Raw genomic sequence first — 20,064 nt, forward strand, 5'->3', positions numbered from 1 at the left:
CTTTTAAATAAGTAAAAACAGGACAGCCAGGGGCTCACCTGAGCCACCCCGCCCCTTGCATGGTGCTCCAGTTGCCTTCCCCATGCCCCCTGCTACTCCCTGAGTGCCACACTGCCCATGCTGGGATCTCCCCGCATGCCCTGTGCTGCCTGGGGCTGACACACACACACACACACACACCCTGAGCTCAGGGGCTGAGCCCTACCCCTGAACCCAATGTCTCCCGCAGCTGGGGCTCAGCCTCCCCCCTGAGCTCTGCACTGCCCACAGTGGGGTCTCCCCCTCGCCCTCGGCCCTGTGTCGTCCACAGTTGGGGCTGGGGCTGACCCCCACTGCCCATAGCTGGGGATGGGGCTGGCCCCCCCTTCATGCCACCTGGGACTGCCCCCCCAGCCCCATGCCACCCACAGCTGGGTCTTCCTCCCCCCACCCCCAGCCCTGTCCACAACTGCAGCTGGGGCTGACGCCCATCCCTGAGCCTCATGTCGCTCGAAGTTGGGGCTGGGCTGACACACACACACACCATTCCCCAGAGCACCATGCCACCTGGGGCTGACCCCCCACTCCTGAGTTCCACACCACATGCAGCTGGGGCTGAACCCCCACCCCAGCTAAGTGCTTCCCCGGGCTGAGGCTTATCCCACCCCCAGCTCTGCACCATCTAGGGGTCAGCTCTGAAGCCAGCACTGCCTGCCAGCAGAAAATTACTCCACTTTCCTGCTGGCAGGCAATGCTGTCTTCAGCTGAGCCCCAGGCAGCAGCTGGCCTCTCTCTGCTTTGCCTTGTTGCCTTGACAAATGCCCATGGTGAAAAAATAGGGACAGCTGGGACAGATCTGAAAAGGGGGACTGTCCTGGCCAAAACAGTTTGTACTTTGTTGTGCCCGGCTGGCCGCTCAGTCCCAGGACCAACCCCCCTGCGTCATGCCCCGTTGCCCTTAGCCAGCTGCTCACGCCAGCGGTACCCCATAGAAAACACGGCCTGACAAGCTCAGTTTCCCCACACCAGCTTCTCCTCCCCTGCAGTATGAGTCCCTGAGGTAAAATCCACCCTCCCTTGCAAACAAGGGCTCACTCAGCTGAAGGGAGTCCACCTAGCTCAGTAAAAAGAGGCGAGCCCAGTACCAGAAACCACCCTTCCAGAAGCAGCAGCAAGACACCTCTCTCACCCTCCTCCTGCACAAGTTATTGCTTGCTGCTCCCCGTTGTCACCCCCAGTCCTCCCAGACCTTCCTCTTGCACAGGTCATTGCTTACTTCCCCCCTCCCCTGTCCTCCTCCAACACTGAATGCAGATTTCTAAGATGAAACTCTCTTTGGACAGAAGGTGAACCTGGTGAGCTGAGAAACCCACCCCTACAGAAGCAGCATCAAGAATTCACCTTCCTCCTGCACAACTCACACCCCTCTCATCTCCAGAGTACTGAGATAAAAAAAATCTTACCCCTTCAATAAGCCAACACTCCTCTAAAGGACACATACAAAATAGTACACAAAAGGCTAACCAAGCAGCAGCAGGCAAAAAAAAGCCTCCTGCACAATTCACTCTCCTACTGAATGTTAATCCTAAGGAAAAAACCTTTCAATATCCATGGCAAGGACTCTTTCGAACAGGACACAAATATATTGATTATATAGAAGAATTTATTGAATTATTCCAGACATTGACACAGTTCTACTGTGCTTTCATGATCTGGAGTGATTAAATATCAGAAAACAGTAATGGAGCAAAGCAGCAACAGTTCAGGTCTTTTGAATGGGAAGTTTATACTTAAAATACTTCCAGATGGTTCTTTGGCTAAAAAGTCTTATCTGTAGCTATTGCAAGGCTGAGTTCCAATACCATAGGAGCACTTCAAGTCTCCAGTACCACCTACATTCTAAGCATGCTTTTGCCTCCCGATCTTGTGCTGCAGATAATCCACCTCCAGCAAATGAATCCAGCCAGCCAGGATAGAGTACAATTACAGAGTTTTAGGATCGGTATAAGCCCATGGATCAAATAAAGTACAACACCTTAACCAATGCTATTGCTAAGTGGATACTACGGACTGTAGACCACTCAACATTGTAAATGACAGAGGTCTCAGAGATATTATTCAAACTGCATCTTCCAATCAGTCACACACCTTGCCCTCCTGAGGAAACATTGCATCACAAATAAATTACCTATATGACAATGAAAAGACTACAAAGTTGGAGCTTCTGAAAAATGCACTGGCTGTTGCTTTGACTGGTAATCACTGGACAGCCTTGAGCAATCATAGCTACCTTGGTGTCACCGCACATATTATTGATGAAGCATGGACACTGCAGTTGTTTGCTGTAACAGTAACTCATACTGAAGAGAGACATTATGCTGAAGCATGTGCAGAGCGTTTCATGGATGTGGCGAAAGAATGGAATATTCAAGAAAAGGTAACAACAATTAGTACTAACAGTGCACATAACATGGTAGCAGCAGCCAGTCGTTTGCCTTTTGAACACATGACGTGCATTGCTCACAGTCTGCAGCGATCCATTACAGTAGCGCTCAGTGAGGGTGGTTTTGAAAACCTACTAGCAAAACATAGAAAACTTGTGGGCCATTTCAATCACAGTCCAGCTAACAATACAGAGCTAGGAATAACACAAGCTGCAAATAGACAGAAACAAGAACCCCTCGTACAAGATATTTCAACCAGATGGAACTCCAGGTTGGCTATGATTCAGCGCCTGCTTTGCAATAAAGCCGTTATCACATCAACATTAGCTCTTCAAAAGCACTATCTATCAGTGCCGACAGATAAGGATTTTGAAAAACTGCAAAAGCTAGAAACACTACTAGAGCCCTGCAAGTTTGTGACTGAACTCCTTGGGGGGGGGATGGTATATCTCCTGCTCCATGGTTTTACCTATATTCTGCCATATATTCCACATTATGACAGTCTTTGATGACAACCCAGCATATGTTGTTCCATTTAAGAACGGCACTGAACTGGGAGGAGTGGTAGATACGCTGGAGCATTGGTCCCCAACCTTTTTGTGGCCAGTAGCACATTCATGTTTTCAGAAGAGTGTGGTGGGCGCCAACAATTTTTCAAGGCTTATTTTGTATTTGTACAATATGAAAAACATTATATTTAATATACATAATATATTAATCTATAATATAAAAAGGGTAATTTTACATGTAAAAGGTATTAATTAAATTATTCTGCAATTACTCTTTCACCTTACCATGTGAATTTGCTCTATTTTTAATCTATCTGTAAGAAAAATTAAGGAGTTTTTACAAAATAAATAACAGTTTTCATCTTATTTATTTTTAAAAAGTTAAACATTGTTGAACTGCTGGTCCAAATATATTTTATTTATTATTCTTACTTTAACATAGAATGAAGCCTGCAGCCCCGGAGTTCTCTGTCCCCGGCAGGCACGGGGCTGCGGCTTCTCTCCCCTGCTGGGCACTAGGCGGGCGCACATAAATGCCCCAGCAGGCACCATGGCGCCCGCGGGCACCGCGTTGGGGACCACTGCACTGGAGGGTAGGGATAAGATACAGAGGGACCTAGACAAATTAGAGGACTAGGCCAAAAGAAACCTGATGAAGTTCAACAAGGACAAGTGCAGAGTCCTGCACTTAGGATGGAAGAATCCCATGCACTGTTACAAACTAGGGACCAAATGGCTAGGAAGCAGTGCTGCAGAAAAGGACCTAGGGGTTACAGTGGACGAGAAGCTGGATATGAGTCAACAGTGTGCCCTTGTTGCCAAGAAGGCTAACGGCATTTTGGGCTGTATAAGTAGGGGCACTGCCAGTAGATCGAGGGACATGATCATTCCCCTTTATTCAACATTGGTGAGGCCTCATCTGGAGTATTGTGTCCAGTTTTGGGCCCAACACTATAAGAAGGATGTGGAAAAATTGGAAAGAGTCCAGCGGAGGGCAACAAAAATGATTAGGGGGCTGGAGCACATGACTTATGAGGAGAGGCTGAGGGAACTGGGATTGTTTAGTCTGCAGAAAAGAAGAATGAGGGGGGATTTGATAGCTGCTTTCAACTACCTGAAAGGGGGTTCCAAAGAGGATGGATCTAGATTGTTCTCAGTGGTAGAAGATGACAGAACAAGGAGTAATGGTCTCAAGTTGCAGTGGGGAGGTTTAGGTTAGATATTAGGAAAAACTCTTTCACTAGGAGGGTGGTGAAGCACTGGAACGGGTTATCTAGGGAGGTGGTGGAATCTCCTTCCTTAGAGGTTTTTAAGGTCAGGCTTGACAAAGCCCTGGCTGGGATGATTTAGTTGGGAATTGGTCCTGCTTTGAGCAGGGGGTTGGACTAGATGACCTCCTGAGGTCCCTTCCAACCCTTATATTCTATTCTAAGAATACTTTCAACCAGATTTTACAGAACGCAAAGAAGGTACCAATCTGAGATTTCTAAAAATAGCTACAGCACTAGACCCAAGATTTAAGAATCCAAAATGCCTTCCAAAATCCGATAGAGATGAGGTGTGGCGCATGCTGTCAGAAATCTTAAAAGATCAACATTCTGATGTGGAAACTACAGAACCTAAACCACCAAAAAAGAAAATCAACCTTCTGCTGGTGGCATCTGACTCAAACGACTAAAATGAACATGCGTCGGTCCCCCCGCTTTGGATGGTTATCGAGCAGAACCCGTCATCAGCATGGACATATGTCCTCTGGAATGGTGGTCAAAGCATGAAGGGGCATATGAATCTTTAGCACATCTGGCACATAAATATCTTATTACTCCACGCCTGTTCTCACTTCCATGTGACACTGTAAACAAGAAACGGGCAGCATTATCTCCTGTAAACGTAAACAAACTTGTTTGCCTGAGTGACTGGCTGAACAAGAAGTAGGACTGAGAGAACGTCTAGAGTCTAAAGTTTTACATTTTTTGTTTTTGACAGTTTTTTTTGTGTACATAATTCTACATTTGTAAGTTGCAGTTTCATGATAAAGAGATTGTACTTGTATTAGGTGAATTGAAAAATACTATTTTGTTTTTTACAGTGCAAATATTTGAAATCAATATATTTAAAAATGTAAAAAACATCCAAAAGTATTTAAATAAATGGTATTATATTATTGTTTAACAGTGCGATTAATCGCACAGCCCTATTACCTATACCCAGGAAATAGTTAAAATATTGGCACCACTTCTCTACACTGCAGACATTTGATAAAGACCACCAGAACAAAAGATTGAAACAAGGGTTCCTGGACAATCTCTTAATGCATTTTAAGCCACAGACCACTATACTCACGTTAGACTTTAACTATCCAGATATTTGTTGAGCAACAAATACAGCCAAAGATGCAGTATCAAAAGAGGTCTTTTAATTATGCAAAGGACTACTTTATGTAAAAGAAAATGAAGACTTCTATTCTACAACCAATGATAAGCCATTTTGGATATACATCTTGCTTGATGAGGGGGAACTGACAGACTACCAGGAAGCTTGGAATGTATGACCATGAGTTGCTTGACTTCAAGTCAACATAGTAGGGAATGAGGATTTAGAGATGTTGTTCACTGAATGCAGCTCTACAGAGGTGTTAGATTTCAGGAAAGCACATCTGGAGAAATTAAGGAATCTAGAGAGGAATGTTTGAGAGGAGGCCTCATCCAGCAGCATAGAAGGTGGCTGACTAGAAGCTACCTGAAAAAGAAGATACCAAGAAAGAAGAATCAGCTAACTTGGTTGCTAAAAAAATCAGTTTAAAGGGGGGAGGAGGGGGACAATCAAACAAAAAACATCAGAAGCAGTTATAGCTGTGGAAGAAAGATATAGGCAGCATAAATATAAATGAACTAATATTACCAATTCAATCAATGGCCAAAATAATACTAGGAAGAAATTTGGTCCATTAATAAATGAGAATGCTGAAATTAAATAACTCCTTTTTAAGCATGTACTCAACAAGATAGATACCGAACAAATAAGGAAGACCGACCTTGTGAAATGACTCTTGAGAACAAGCAGGAAAGAGAATGCTGGGAAATATGAATATGTATATATAAGCCAGTCCAGATAACAGCCTGATCCACTGACATTTTTTAAAAATCATGGGCAACAGGGAAGCACTAAAAGATGGGAGAAAAGCAAGTGTAATAAAAATCTTGCAAAAAGGAAAAAAGTATAATCCTACCAATAATTGTGCCATAAATCTAATATAATGAAACATGTGCTAGCAGAACAATCATCACTAAAGACGACCCACAAGCAATAAGCAACACTAAGGATTTATCAGGGGCCTTCTGAAATGATCGATTTAACCTAATCAATCATCTGCTACGTACTGCAAACATGATATGATTACGAAGAATAAATTTCTGAGCTTCCTTCTCCTTACTCCCTGAATACTGAGGTAAAGAAGATTGAACTGCAGTGTAATCTGTTTGCTAGGGGAACGGATTTCCCTGAGAAATAAGCAACCTTCAGAGCAAAACAGCACCCTGCTTGTTAAACTAGTCCACCAGTGCTGACCTGCCTTAGTCTGACTAACACAGCCCTGAGTTTTTACACATTAATGTACATTGTTTTCTCAGAAAAGAAACCTTTCGCCCTTGAAGCATTCAATATCCATAAAGATTCCAGTCTGGCAGATTGGTATATGATCACCATAAATCCCAAATGGGTTTTTTAACAGATTATATAATGAATTTAAGAAACAGGGAAGATAAACAGGTGCCCCTGCAAGAAAATGCTATCAACTCAACAACACCTTCCTTTCTTATTGAACTGTGCACATCAGTTTAGCATAACATTCCTGACTCCATCAACTTCATGAAAAAACTCGTACAGATACAGACAGACATCATCTTCCTTTCCAAATGCAAACAGATGGACATCATACCAAAAGGACTAAAGGTAAAAAATCCATTACAATCTACATACCACACAGACTATGCTGACAGATTGTGCCACACACTCTCAAAGAAACTGCGAAACCACCTGATCAACATCCTATACAGCAAACAGGGGAAGATTAAGACTGAACTCTCTAAACTAGATATTCTGATGAAAAACCAACCTTCTACACAAACTTCCTCATTGACAAACTTTACAAAAACTAGACAAGCCATTTACAACAAAAACTTTGCTTCTCTACAAAAGAAAAAGGACACTAAACTGTCTAAACTGCTACATGGCACAAGGAGTCACAACAGTAGCTCCCTTAACCCACCCAACAATATTGTTAATCTTTCCAGCTATTCTCTTAGCCCAGCAGAAGAATCCGTCCTATCTCGGGGACTCTCCTTTTGTCCTTCCAGATCCACGAATATGATACAGTTCTGCGGTGACCTAGAATCCTACTTTCGCCATCTCCGACTCAAAGAATACTTCCAACACACCTCTGAACTACATATTAACCCACAGAATCCTTCCTACCAACGCTATAATAAAAAGGATTCTGCATGGACTCCTCCTGAGGGTCGAAACAACAGACTAGACTTCTACATAGATTGCTTCCGTCACCGTGCACGGGCTGAAATTGTGGAAAAGCAACATCACTTGCCCCATAACCTAAGCCGTGCTGAGCACAATGCCATCAACAGCCTCAAGAACAACTCTGACATCATAATCAAACAGGCTGACAAAGGAGGTGCTGTCGTCATCATGAATAGGTCGGAATATGAACAAGAGGCTGCCAGGCAACTCTCTAACTCCACATTCTACAAGCCATTACCCTCTGATCCCACTGATGATTACCAAAAGAAACTACACCATCTGCTCAAAAAACTCCCTGAGAAAGCACAGGAACAGATCTATACAGACACATGCCTGGAACCCCGACCAGGTGTATTCTATTTGCTACCCAAGATCCATAAACCTGGAAATCCTGGACGCCCCATCATCTCAAGCATTGGTACTTTAACAGCAGGATTGTCTAGCTATGTGGACTCTCTCCTCAGGCCCTATGCTACCAGCACTCCCAGCTATCTTCGGGTACGACTACACTACGGGACTATTCCGAATTTGCATAAACCGGTTTTGTAAAACAGATTTTATAAAATCGAGTGCGCGCGGCCACACTAAACACATTAAATCGGTGGTGTGCGTCCATGGTCCGTGGCTAGCGTCGATTTCTGGAGCGTTGCACTGTGGGTAGCTATTCCCTAGCTATCCCATAGTTCCCGCAGCCTCCCCCGCCCCTTGGAACTTCCGGGTTGAGATCCCAGTGCCTGATGGGGCAAAAATCATTGTCGCGGGTGGTTCTGGGTAAATGTCGTCAGTCACTCCTTCGTCTGGGAAAGCAACGGCAGACAAGCATTTCGCGACTTTTTCCCCTGGATTGCCCTGGCAGATGCCATAGCATGGCAATCATGGAGCTTGTTTTGCCGTTTGTGACTCTCACCGTATGTGTACTAGATGCCGCTCACAGAGGCGATTCAGCAGCGCTACACAGAAGCATGCTTTTGCTTTTGCATGACAGCAGAGATGGTTACTAGCCATATTGCACCATCCAAACCCTTCCATAAATTGGAACTGAGGATGATCATGGCTACCAGTCCTTTTGTACCATTTGCTGCTAGTGCCCCTGGCCAATCAGCCAGGCGCAAAGCCAAGATTGGTTACTAGCCATATTGCACCTTCCATCGCTTTTGTACCATTAGCTGCTGTCATAAGTGCCCTGGCCGATCAGCCAGGGGCAAAGCAAAAATTGGGAATGACTCCCTGAGTCAATCCCTCCTTTTTGGTATCTAAAAATAGAATCAGTGCTGCCTAATATAGGCAAGTGTGCTAGAGAACCACCGTATCATAGAACCAGAGAGCACAGCTGCTCTGTGTCAGAGCCTGCAGAAATTATTATCTGTATGCTATTCACAGGGGGTGCTCCTGTAACAACCCCATCTGTTGATTCCGTTCTTCCCCCAGCCTTTCTTGGCTACCGTAGCATTGTCCCCACTTGTGTGATGAATTAATAAAGAATGCAGGAATAAGACACACTGACTTGTTAGTGAGAACTGAGTGGAAGGCAGCCTCCAGCTGCTATGATAGTCCAGACAGGACATTAAGCAGTGTGTAGGAGAGAAGCCCAGCATCCCACTGCTAGTCCAGGGGCAACTGAATCTTTTCTTTACACATGAAGGGTGGGGGCTGATGGAGCTCAGCCCCCTGTTGCTATGATGAGGATGGTTACCAGCCATATTGCACCATCCATCCACCAGAAAAAATTAGGGCCAATAGGCTGATGACAAGGACGGTTACCAGTCCTTTTGTACCATCAGCTGAGGCTGATGATGAGGATGGATTTCCATCTTTTTGTACGATCAGCTGATGCTGATGACGAGGATGGATTGCCATCGTATTGTACCATCAGCCGCCCATGGCAGGGGGGGGAGCAAGGATGTTGGTGTTGACGGCTACAGCATCGTGTCTATCTGCAGCATTCAGTAAAGATAGGGTGACATGTAAAAAAGTCAGAGGATTGTTTTACCTTTCGCTTCTGGGGTGGGTGGGGGGTGGGTGAGTAGATTGCCAAGCTATGCCCTGACCCGCGGACACTGTGTTTGACCCTAGAAGCATTTGGAGCTCAGCCAAGAATGCAAATACTTTTCGGAGGCTGCAGGAACTGTGGGATAGCTTCAGTCCTCCAGTCCATGAGCGTCCATTTGATTCTTTGGCTTTCCGTTACGCTTGTCACGCTGCAGTGCGCTGAGTCCCTGCTATGGCGTCTGTCTGGAGATTTTAAAAAAAGGATTCTGAATTTCATCTTCTGTAACGGAGCGCTGATAGAACGGATTTGCCTGCCCTTACAGCGATCACATCCGCATGGTCCATGCGGGAGCTCTTTTTTTAATTTGATTTCAGACTGCATCGCCACCCGTGCTGATCGGAGCTCCACGCTGGGCAAACAGGAAATATTCAAAAGTTCGCGGGGCTTTTCCTGTTTACCTGACCACTGCATCCGAGTTCAGATTGCGGTCCAGAGCGGTCACTGGTGCACTGTGGGATAGCTCCCGGAGGCCAATACCGTCGATCAGCGTCCACACTAACCCTAATCCGATATGTTAATACCGATACTAGCGTTACTCCTCTCGTAAGGGAGGAGTACAGAAACCGGTTTAAAGAGCCATTAAAATCGATATAAGGTGCCTCCTAGTGTGGACGGTTTTGGCGTTAAATCGGTTTTACGCTCCTAAAACCGATTTAAACGCCTAGTGTAGACCAGGCCTTCGAGACACCACTGACTTCCTGAGGAAACTACAATCCATCAGTGATCTTTGAGAAAACACCATTCTGGCCACTATGGATGTGGAAGCCCTCTACACTAACATTCCACACAAAGATGGACTACAAGCCATCAGGAACAGTATCCCCGATAATATCATGGCTAACCTGGTGGCTGAACTTTGTGATTTTGTCCTCACCCACAACTATTTCACATTTGGGGACAATATACATCTTCAAGTCAGTGGCACTGCTATGGGTACCCGCATGGCCCCTCAATATGCTGTGGAAGCCAGTAAATAATTAACAAGGTTTTGAAGAGATCTTAATGAATGTTAGTTAGCATGAGTTAGGTTAACTGTGACCCCTGTGTGAGTGGAAGCAAGAGATAATGTAAGAAGTGAATTGTGTGAAAGTTATTACGACCTTGCAATGTGCAGTCTTGCAGTCTTGTTTTTCTAGTGAGATAGCAGGAAAACTTATGTATAAACAAAATGTATTTGTTGTTTTTTACTGTCTGTATTATTGCTAGAAATTGTCTGTAAAAGGTATAAAGGCTTGCTGTGATTGTTTTACCAGTTGAGAGACCTGTCCAGGACCCTGTGTCCTATGGCACTCTCTCCCTCCATGGTAATTACTGGAGAAATAATAAAGTATTTGATTTTGCTGCATCCAAACAAAAAGTGAGAACTGAGTTTTTCTTCGACAATGCCAACATCTTTATGACTGAACAACGCTTCCTTAACTCTCGTTCCCTAACGCCCCTACTCTACTTGCGCTACATTGATGACATCTTCATCATCTGGACTCATGGAAAAGAAGCCCTCGAGGAATTCCACCGAGATTTTAACAATTTCCATCCCACCATCAACCTCAGCCTAGACCAATCCACACAAGCGGTCCATTTCCTAGACACTACTGTGCTAATAAACGATGGTCACATAAATACCACCCTATACCGGAAACCCACTGACCGCTATACTTACTTACATGCCTCCAGCTTCCATCCCGGACACACCACACGATCCATTGTCTACAGCCAAGCTCTAAGATACAACCGTATTTGCTCCAATCCCTCAGACAGAGATAAACACCTACAAGATCTCTATCAAGCATTCTTAAACCTACAATACCCACCTGCTGAAGTGAAAAAACAGATTGACAGAGCCAGAAGAATACCCAGAAGCCACCTACTACAGGACAGGCCTAAAAAAGAAAATAACAGAACACCACCAGCCATTACCTACAGCCCCCAACTAAAACCTCTCCAGCGCATCATCAAAGATTTACAACCTATCCTTAAAGATGATCCCTCACTCTCACAGATCTTGGGAGACAGGCCAGTCCTCGCTTATAGACAGCCTCCCAACCTGAAGCAAATACTCACCAGCAACCGCACACCATACAACATAAACACTAACCCAGGAACCTATCCTTGCAACAAAGCCCGATGCCAGCTCTGTCCACATATCCATTCAAGTGACACCATCATAGGACCTAATCACATCAGACACGCCATCAGGGGCTCGTACACCTGCACATCTACCAACGTGATATATGCCATCATGTGCCAGCAATGCCCCTCTGCCATGTACATTGGCCAAACCGGACAGTCTCTACGCAAAAGAATAAATGGACACAAATCTGACATCAGGAATCATAACATTCAAAAACCAGTGGGAGAACACTTCAACCTCTCTAACCACTCAGTGACAGACTTGAAGGTGGCAATTTTGCAACAAAAAACTTCAAAAACAGACTCCAAAGAGAAACTGCTGAACTTGAATTAATATGCAAACTAGATACTATTAACTGTGGCCTAAACAAAGACTGGGAATGGTTGGGTCATTACACCAATTGAATCTATTTCCCTATGTTAAGTTCTCCTCACACCTTCTATGGGCCATCTTAATTATCACTTCAAAAAGTTTTTTTCCTCCTGCTAAGGACAGCTCATCTCAATTGATTAGACTCTGCCTGTTGGTATGCATACTTCCACCTTTTCATGTTCTCTGTATGTATAAATATCCCCTGTCTGTGTGTTCCATTCTATGCATCCGAAGAAGTGAGCTGCAGCTCACGAAAGCTCATGCTCAAATAAATTTGTTAGTCTTTAAGGTGCCACAAGTACTCCTGTTTTTATTCCTGACTCCATTTCCCAGTGAAAAGGAAATGAAATATTGACTCAGATTGAACAGAGATATTGATAATCCCAACAAGAGAGATATGCTTCTACTGCAGTGTTCTCAACCACCATTTGTAGCTCTTCAATAAAACACTTAATATTTTATAAATTCTACATTATATAATCCAAAATCCCAGGTTTCCCTCTATAGTAAAAGCTTTTTTATCTGGCATGTTGGGGAATGTGGGGTGCCAGTAAGTGAAAAAGTCCAATTAACTAAGAGGGAGGGAGATTGCATGCGGAAGGGGGTATGGGGCTGGAGGTTGGGGCACGGAGCGCAGGTTCTAGGAGGGAGTTTGGGAGCTGCGGGGGTGGCGCTTGCAGGGAGCAGCCCGAGGTGAGTACTCCCTGGATCTAGCACCCCAAAGCCCCTCTCATGCCCCAACCCACAGCCCCAAGCCGTCTCCCACACTCCAAACCCCTCATGGCCCTTCGCCTAGGAGCAGCAGGGACATGTTGCCACTTCCCGGGAGCCACGTGGAGCCAGGCAGGGAACCTGACAGCCCCGGGTCAACTGGACAATAAACTGGACTTCCTATGAAGATTAGAAATGCCAATTTTTAGAGCTTTCTGGTTGGTACAGGGCCAGATAACACCGCTGTTACTAAAAAAAGAACAGGAGTACTTGTGGCACCTTAGAGACTAACAAATTTATCTGAGCATAAGCTATGCTCAAATAAATGTCTTAGTCTCTAAGGTGCCACAAGTACTCCTGTTCTTTTTGCGGATACAGACTAACACGGCTGCTACTCTGAAACAGCTTTTACTGTAATTAGGAGGTAGTAACTTGCACCCTGGTAAGCATTTTCACTTAGACAGTCCTAGGTTTATGAAGTTAGGTATATGTCTGTTTCTAGCTACTGAAGGAGAAAAAGTATGATACTTGGCAATTATATAGAATTCCTTGTAAATTTTTAGAATGTTTGATACTTTCCCAAGTATCCAGCACTTAAGACAAACCTATAATTGGCCAAATGGTTGAACCTTCTCTTTTTGGATCAATTGTCAAAGAAAGTTAGAATGACATAGCTCTGATTTTCCATGGAATCCTCTGAACCTCCTTGACTCCTTTCAATCATAGTCCTCAGTGATCAATTAATTCTTCTTGTACAAACATAGGAATTTTCCTACCAAATCAGACCAGTGCTTGGTCCCCCACATCTTGTACTGTTTCCCAGTGGACAGTAACAAGCTTCAGAGGAAAATGTAAAACTTCTAGAATGAACAATCCTGGGCTAACCTGCTCATAGATCATGTTTCATCCTATTCTGAGAGAGTTAGGGGTTGACTTTTGCTATGAAGCATGATGGTTTATACTATCTACATAATTTGAAGCATGATGATTTATACTATTTATACAATTTTAATCTTATGAACTGCAAATGTGGATGTTGTCGTGATCCATATAACTATCTAGGGAACATTTTTCAAAAGAATAAGTCACTTAAAATTCCAGGTCCCATTATAAATCAGCTTTTGAAAATTGAAGCCCTGGTCTTTTTAATCTTACTAAGCTGTTAGCATCAGTAAGATCTCATGGCAGCAAGTTCCATCAGTTAACCGTGTGTTTTGTAGAAAAGCATTCCCTTTGTCTCCATTAAGTTTGCTGCCTTTCTATTTTACTGAAAGTCACCTTGTTCTTGCACTACAAGAAAAGAAACAGTACACATACATTTTAAATTTCATTCTATAGCATTAATTATTCTATATACTTAAATCAAGGACCCTTCTTATTCATCCCCTCACTAAATTAAAAAATTCTAATCTTTGTAATCTCTCTTTATGCAAATGCCTTCCCAGGCTTCCGATCATGTTGTCTGCTCTTCTCTGGCCCTTTTCCATTTCTATTATATCTTTTTTGATGGGAGATGACTAGAATTGAACACAGAATGGAATAAAATACTCAATATTAGTATCTCTGTTAATACACCATGACATCTTGTTTGATTTTTTACCACCACTGCACAGATATTTTCATTATGCAGTCCACAGTGACATATAGGTCTGGTCCACACTGCAGAAAAATCAACACCCCTGAGCAACATAGTTATACAGACCTAATCCCCGGTGTAGATGGTGCTATGTCAGCAGGAGAGCTACTGCTGCCTCTCAGGGAGGCATATCGACCATGCCAATGGGAGAGCTCTCTCCCATCAGCATAGAAGTCTTCATTAAAGGGCTAGAGTGGTGCAGCTGTGCTGAAGCAGTGTTTTAAGCGCAGACATGCCTTGAGTCTTTGCATCTTTTAAAACTGTAAATGCAACTAAAGCAGCACCAGGCATGTTTTAAAACTTAAAAAATAATGCACATAGTACACTTAGCATCTTCTAAGCATGGTACAGACATGCATCATGTCACCTATTTGAGATCACACTTCGTTGCCTATCCCCTTTTTACAGCCCAAGACCACAGAGTCAGTGATAGGGCCAAACTAGAACTAGAGAATGCTGATGTTCTTGCTTTTAATCTCACATTCAGTTGATCAGGGCATGCTAACCTCTTCTCTTTAAAGAAATTAACAAAATAATAGCCTTTAACAGGGCTTCTCTATGAGGCACCCGGTCACTGGAATTAGAGAGTTGAGCAAGACAAGGAAACAAAAGTGAGAAGACAAGAATGGAGAGGATGCTTACTTTGCCGGAAGAGACTGCCTAGGCCATGTACCATCTTCATTCTTCACTTCTATTAACAGCACCTGAAGAGGGAATGCAGACAGTAGGGCAAGGCAAAAACAAACTTATTTTACATGTTCTATAAAATGACTTAGACATCTCTTAACTGATGTTCTCTGAATATTGTTTAACATCTTTTTTTTTTCCTATTAAATGTATATAATGCTTCTGTTGCAGGGTCTCTTTACTGATAGATTCTCTTCTTGTGCATAGTACAGCAAAACATTTTCATAGACAAGCTACTTGCCCAAGGAAAACCAGATGTTAGGCATTTCAATACCATGATCATTAGAGAATTCTGAGCATCTTACCTGACCGTGATAGAGCCCTGCATCTTGTACAGTGCTGTCCAGATTATTGACCTGCTCATAGGCGTTACTCATATACCTGCTCCATAACCTAGTTTCCTTCTCACAGGGGATATTAAACAGCTGTTGCATTTCCTTCTCAATGGTGGCTGTTTAGGGGACAAAATATAATAATAAACTTCTGAAATGCTTAAATATTTCTAGAAAGAACTGACCAACCAAAGATATATTAAAGGCATATGTCCCCACTCTATCAATGCCCGAACAGTAAAAGATATGTCTCATAATCCAGTAGTGTGACCATCATTAGAGCTGAAAATGTCTACTTATTAAAACTCTTTATTTTCATATGCATTCGTCTGTCAGAAATGTTCCTTTTTGGCTGGGCTGCAAGCAAGCTTGACAAATTTGTCCAACAAGTATCTTTTCTGAAATGCTATAAGCACCTGAAAATTGGAGTTTAAAAAGGAAGCGTGCTCAGATACTACAAGGTCACACTACTGGCAACTATCAGCCAAGCACATCTATGGATCACATTATAGTCTACATGCAGCATCTTAAAATGAGGGGGGGGGGGGCATATGATGATGCAGTGATGTAGGGTATAGGGCCAATTTTCAAGTAAAATGACTGAGCAGGGGAAACTGGAGGAAGTATCTGCTGGAATATTTTAGTCATAAAGCCCAAGGAGCCACATCAGTGACAGAATATACAAGAGAAGTACTGGAAATATTTAGACACAGAACTGTTTCAAACAATGCCATGGCCATTTGCTAAGGAAGTGGGCAGAAGAGAATGATAACTGCTGATTACCCTTTAGCCTCACCCCCACCCCATTTACAGGTCATAGAATCATAAAATATCAGGGTTGGAAGGGACCTCAGGTCATCTAGTCCAACCCCCCTGCTCAAAGCAGGACCAATCCCCAGACAGATTTTTGCTCCAGACCCCTAAATGGCCCCCTCAAGGATTGAACTCATAACTCTGGATTTAGCAGGCCAATGCTCAAACCATTGAGCTATCCCTCCCCCCCAGGTGTGCTGAGGCCTAACTTTTAAGCTACCTGGCTTCAAAGGGTGAAGCAGTTTTCCAACCAAACATAACCCTTCCCCCCAAACCTGAGTCAGTGCCATTGCTGCCTCCAGCCCATGGAGTTGGTACGTGGTGGTGGATGCATACCCCATTCCTGATGCCTCTTCTGCACTGCAAGAGGTGCTGAGGATCTGCAGCACACACTGTAGCGCATACAAGGCAAAGCGAGGAGTAGGCCACGCAGCCACCACTGTGCTGACCCGAGAGGCAGGAGAAAGTCATCACAGGCAACCCAACTCAAACTTTGTAGTCACGTACCAACAGGCTAAAGAGCTCTACCTCCATTTACTGCTATTAAATGAGGTATTTTTAAATATTCCTTATGAGAGTCAGTCAGTTCAAAGCTGCAAATAACACATAGCTACTTACCAATGGTGTCTGCTTTGCTGAAATGACAGGTCAACACATTGGTAGGATCACTATTTTCACACAGCTTCAGTTCGAGGAGATAAACTTCTACTTTACAGTGCTTCACAAACAGACCGAACTCCACCACCTATAAACAAAAGGCTGCCCCTGAAGCAGGCATGATACTGACCACCCCACACAGGTGAGATGACAATCATTTTTAAAGGGCCCTCCACAACCTAGACTGGCTGCCTAAACAGTAATTTACAGTTTTAAATTGAGTGGGGGAAGGGGTGGTCTGACTCCAAAACTGGGAGCTGGGAATTCATTAATTCAATCCCAGCTCTGCCCCGACTTCTTGTGTGACCTAGATCACCATTTTCCCATCTGTAACACACAGACTACTCCTTTTTTCCCCATGGGAAAGTTCTGAAACTTAATTATAGCAGCTGAATAGTAGCACCAACTAGTTAAGGTTACAAAAAACAATTCCTATTGCAACTCCTATGTTTCATGCACAGAATTCCCAAAATGTTTACCTTTTGTGCCTGGTCTCTGCCCAAAGGTTATTTCCCACCCCCCAGAACATTGAAACAAAATCCTACCTGTTATTTTGAGTTACAACAAGGAAGAAACAAACCATTTTATGATTTCATGACTACATTCCCACCCCCACTCCTCAAACAAAAACCAGTCAACGATGGCACAAAAGTGACTGAAAAGTCAAGTACTTATTGGAACATAAGTCATCCTGTTTGCTTTGGTAAACCTAACAAAAATTGGTTTCAAAATGAAGGGCTGAATACTTCCAAATGTGAAACTGCACATGTGCAGTAACCCTTTCCATTCAGCTATCATCCGCACTCATAAAAAGGCGCAGTGCACAGGGACTTAACTGTGCAGCTATGTACCACATGCCATGTTACTTCCAATTAAGGAGCTGAGCTATAGAGGTAGAAAATAGCAGTGTGTGGAGCCAGTGTTAGCTTCACCAGTACGCAGGGCAGCCTATAAATCTTAGTAGTGACTATTCATATTAGAGTAGCACCCAGAAGTCCCAACTGAAATTTGGAACCCACTGGGCTGGGAGGAGGTAAAGCCAAGCCTTACAGATATTTTCTTTGAGAGATGCAGGCAGGAAGTGGGGAAGGGGTGATGAAGTGGCAATGTAGGATTCAGTGAGGGAGGTAAAGTAGATCTGTTGGATAAACACACAGCAGAAAGAATGCAGTTGTAGCAGACAAGGTCAGCATAGTCACAAGACTTCCAGAGACTCCACAGCAAGAGAACAAGAAGGCAACAAGCAGAGGCTGGGGGTGAGCCAGGGCTTGGTAATCAGACTCAAAGCTCAAAGAGAGAGGGAAGGAGGGGCTGGAAATGGCTGGATTGAGAGAGAAGCAGCTCAACAAACCTGCCAACAGACTTCAGAAGATGACTCAGGGTGAGAGAAGTGGTAAGAGAAGCCATCATATAGATTAATAGATTCCAAGGCCAGAAGGGACCACTGTGGTCATCTAGTCTGCCCTCCTGCATAACACGTACCACAGAACTTCCTCAAAATAATTCCTATTTGGACAAGGCTCTATTATTTCATAGGCTCTATTATCCTCTGAAGAATCAGAGTTATTGGTCCAGCTTCTGATTTACTCAGTAAACACCTGGAAGTTTCTTCCAAATTCTTAAGGCCTCTTTAAAATCACATAAATCTGGCTGCCTCCTTCAGGTCAATGTTAATAAAACTGGGATCTTTGTGTCTTTCCAATGCTTACAAATACTTTCCTTTTCCAGGTAAATATACAGCCTCACAAAACAAATTAAAATACAACAGAGATGAATTATGTAACAGTTCAAAATTCAAATGTTTAATGACCAGGGAACTTGTTTCTCTGATAATAATCAATCTACCAAGTCAGTTTGTTTAAAATCTTAGAAGAATATGTAACAAGAGACATTGTGGTCCAGCACATAGGGCAAACTAGATCAGGAGACCCAGCTCTGCCACAGAATTGGTGCATGACTTTGGGAAGTCACCTCATGTCTCTGTCTTTATTCTCCCTCCCATCCTTTGTCTGCTTTGTCTATTTAGAATGCACATTCTTCAGTGCAGGGATGGTCTCTTACTAGGTGTTTGTACAGTGCCTGGCACAAGAGGGTCATGATCTCAGATGGGTCCTCTAGGCAGTATGGTAATACAGGTGACAGATAAAATGCATTCCATTTATGGAACCCTAAATGGAACAGACTAAGTTTGCATTCAGTTAAATTTAATGCACAGTACTCATTATTGTTTCGTACTGTCACCAGCTATAAAGTCTTGCTCAGTTTTATTCTGAGCAGTGCACCAAGGAGAAGTGTCCATATTTGCATACAGCTGCAAGAACCAGACTGGAACACAGGACTGTGGTAAGAGTCACTGCACATACCAAGGTACCATGTTGTTTGAACCCCACTTGACAGAGTGGATGCAGTAGCAGTGTCAGATGAGATCCTAGTCTTGGTGAGGACCAGGAGCCAGAGAGCAAGAGATGATGAAGTAATGGTTGGCAGTGATATATATTATGTGAGTCAGAGGAGTGGGGTAAGGAGGGCAATCGGAGAAGGTAAAGCTGGAGGGAAAAAAGAAAGGAGGAGGAGATGGTGGCAGTGGATGGAGGGAGAGAAAGATATATTCATAGCATCTAAGGCCAGAAGGGACAATCCGATTATCTAGTCTGATGACCTGCATATTATACAGCCTTTAAACTTCACCCAAATACCCCTGTGTTAAGCCCACTGACTCCAGTGAGTGGTGAACTGATTAGGTGAAACATGTCCAGATGATCCTACCAGGCATGCCATGCTGCAGACAAAGACAAAAAACCTACAAGGTCCCACCCAATCTGACCTGAGGGGAAATTCCTTTCGGACTCTAATCTGGGAATTAGTTTGACCCTGAGCATGAGAGAAAGCACACCAGCCAGGCATCCGAGACAGGAGTCTCTGGACCACCTCTGACCACCAGTCCATCCTAACCAATGTCCCATCTCTAGCTGTGGCCAATCACTGATGATTCAGGGGTGCAGGAGGAATTACAAATGTGCATTGGGGAAAAACATTTTTGTGACCCCTGCAAATGACTGAAGCCCTACAGCATGAGATTAGATTATAGTCATTGACATACAGAGCTACAAGTGTTATGAGCATGCTGAGGGCAACATGGGAAATTCTGTTCTCCCCAAGACCCATAAGGAAAGGGAGTGAAAGGGGGACCCACAGACTCCTAAGCCATAT

The 20,064-nt window shown here is 43.8% G+C and overlaps 1 protein-coding gene across 6 annotated transcripts in view; it reads right to left on the reverse strand.

The window, feature by feature from the left end:
• Positions 1–20,064, reverse strand: part of USP4 (ubiquitin specific peptidase 4) — a 147,768-nt gene that overhangs the window by 103,963 nt on the left and 23,741 nt on the right. For 4 of the 6 annotated variants that reach the window (XR_005601232.1, XM_039547004.1, XM_039547005.1 and 1 more), the window contains exons 4-6: positions 16,816–16,942; positions 15,358–15,503; positions 15,008–15,069 (exon numbers count right to left, since the gene is read on the reverse strand). Coding sequence is in view for 5 of the 6 variants with exons in the window: in XM_039547004.1 (XP_039402938.1) it covers positions 15,008–15,069; positions 15,358–15,503; positions 16,816–16,942 (335 nt within the window). In the remaining variant the exon portion in view is untranslated. Of the gene's footprint in view, positions 1–5,412; positions 5,672–13,861; positions 14,020–15,007; positions 15,070–15,357; positions 15,504–16,815; positions 16,943–20,064 lie in introns of those variants that run through there. The other 2 variants (XM_039547008.1, XM_039547007.1) reach the window with 2 other exon arrangements.

Source organism: Mauremys reevesii, linkage group 7 (assembly GCF_016161935.1).
Source record: "Mauremys reevesii isolate NIE-2019 linkage group 7, ASM1616193v1, whole genome shotgun sequence".
Taxonomy (NCBI): domain Eukaryota; kingdom Metazoa; phylum Chordata; order Testudines; family Geoemydidae; genus Mauremys; species Mauremys reevesii.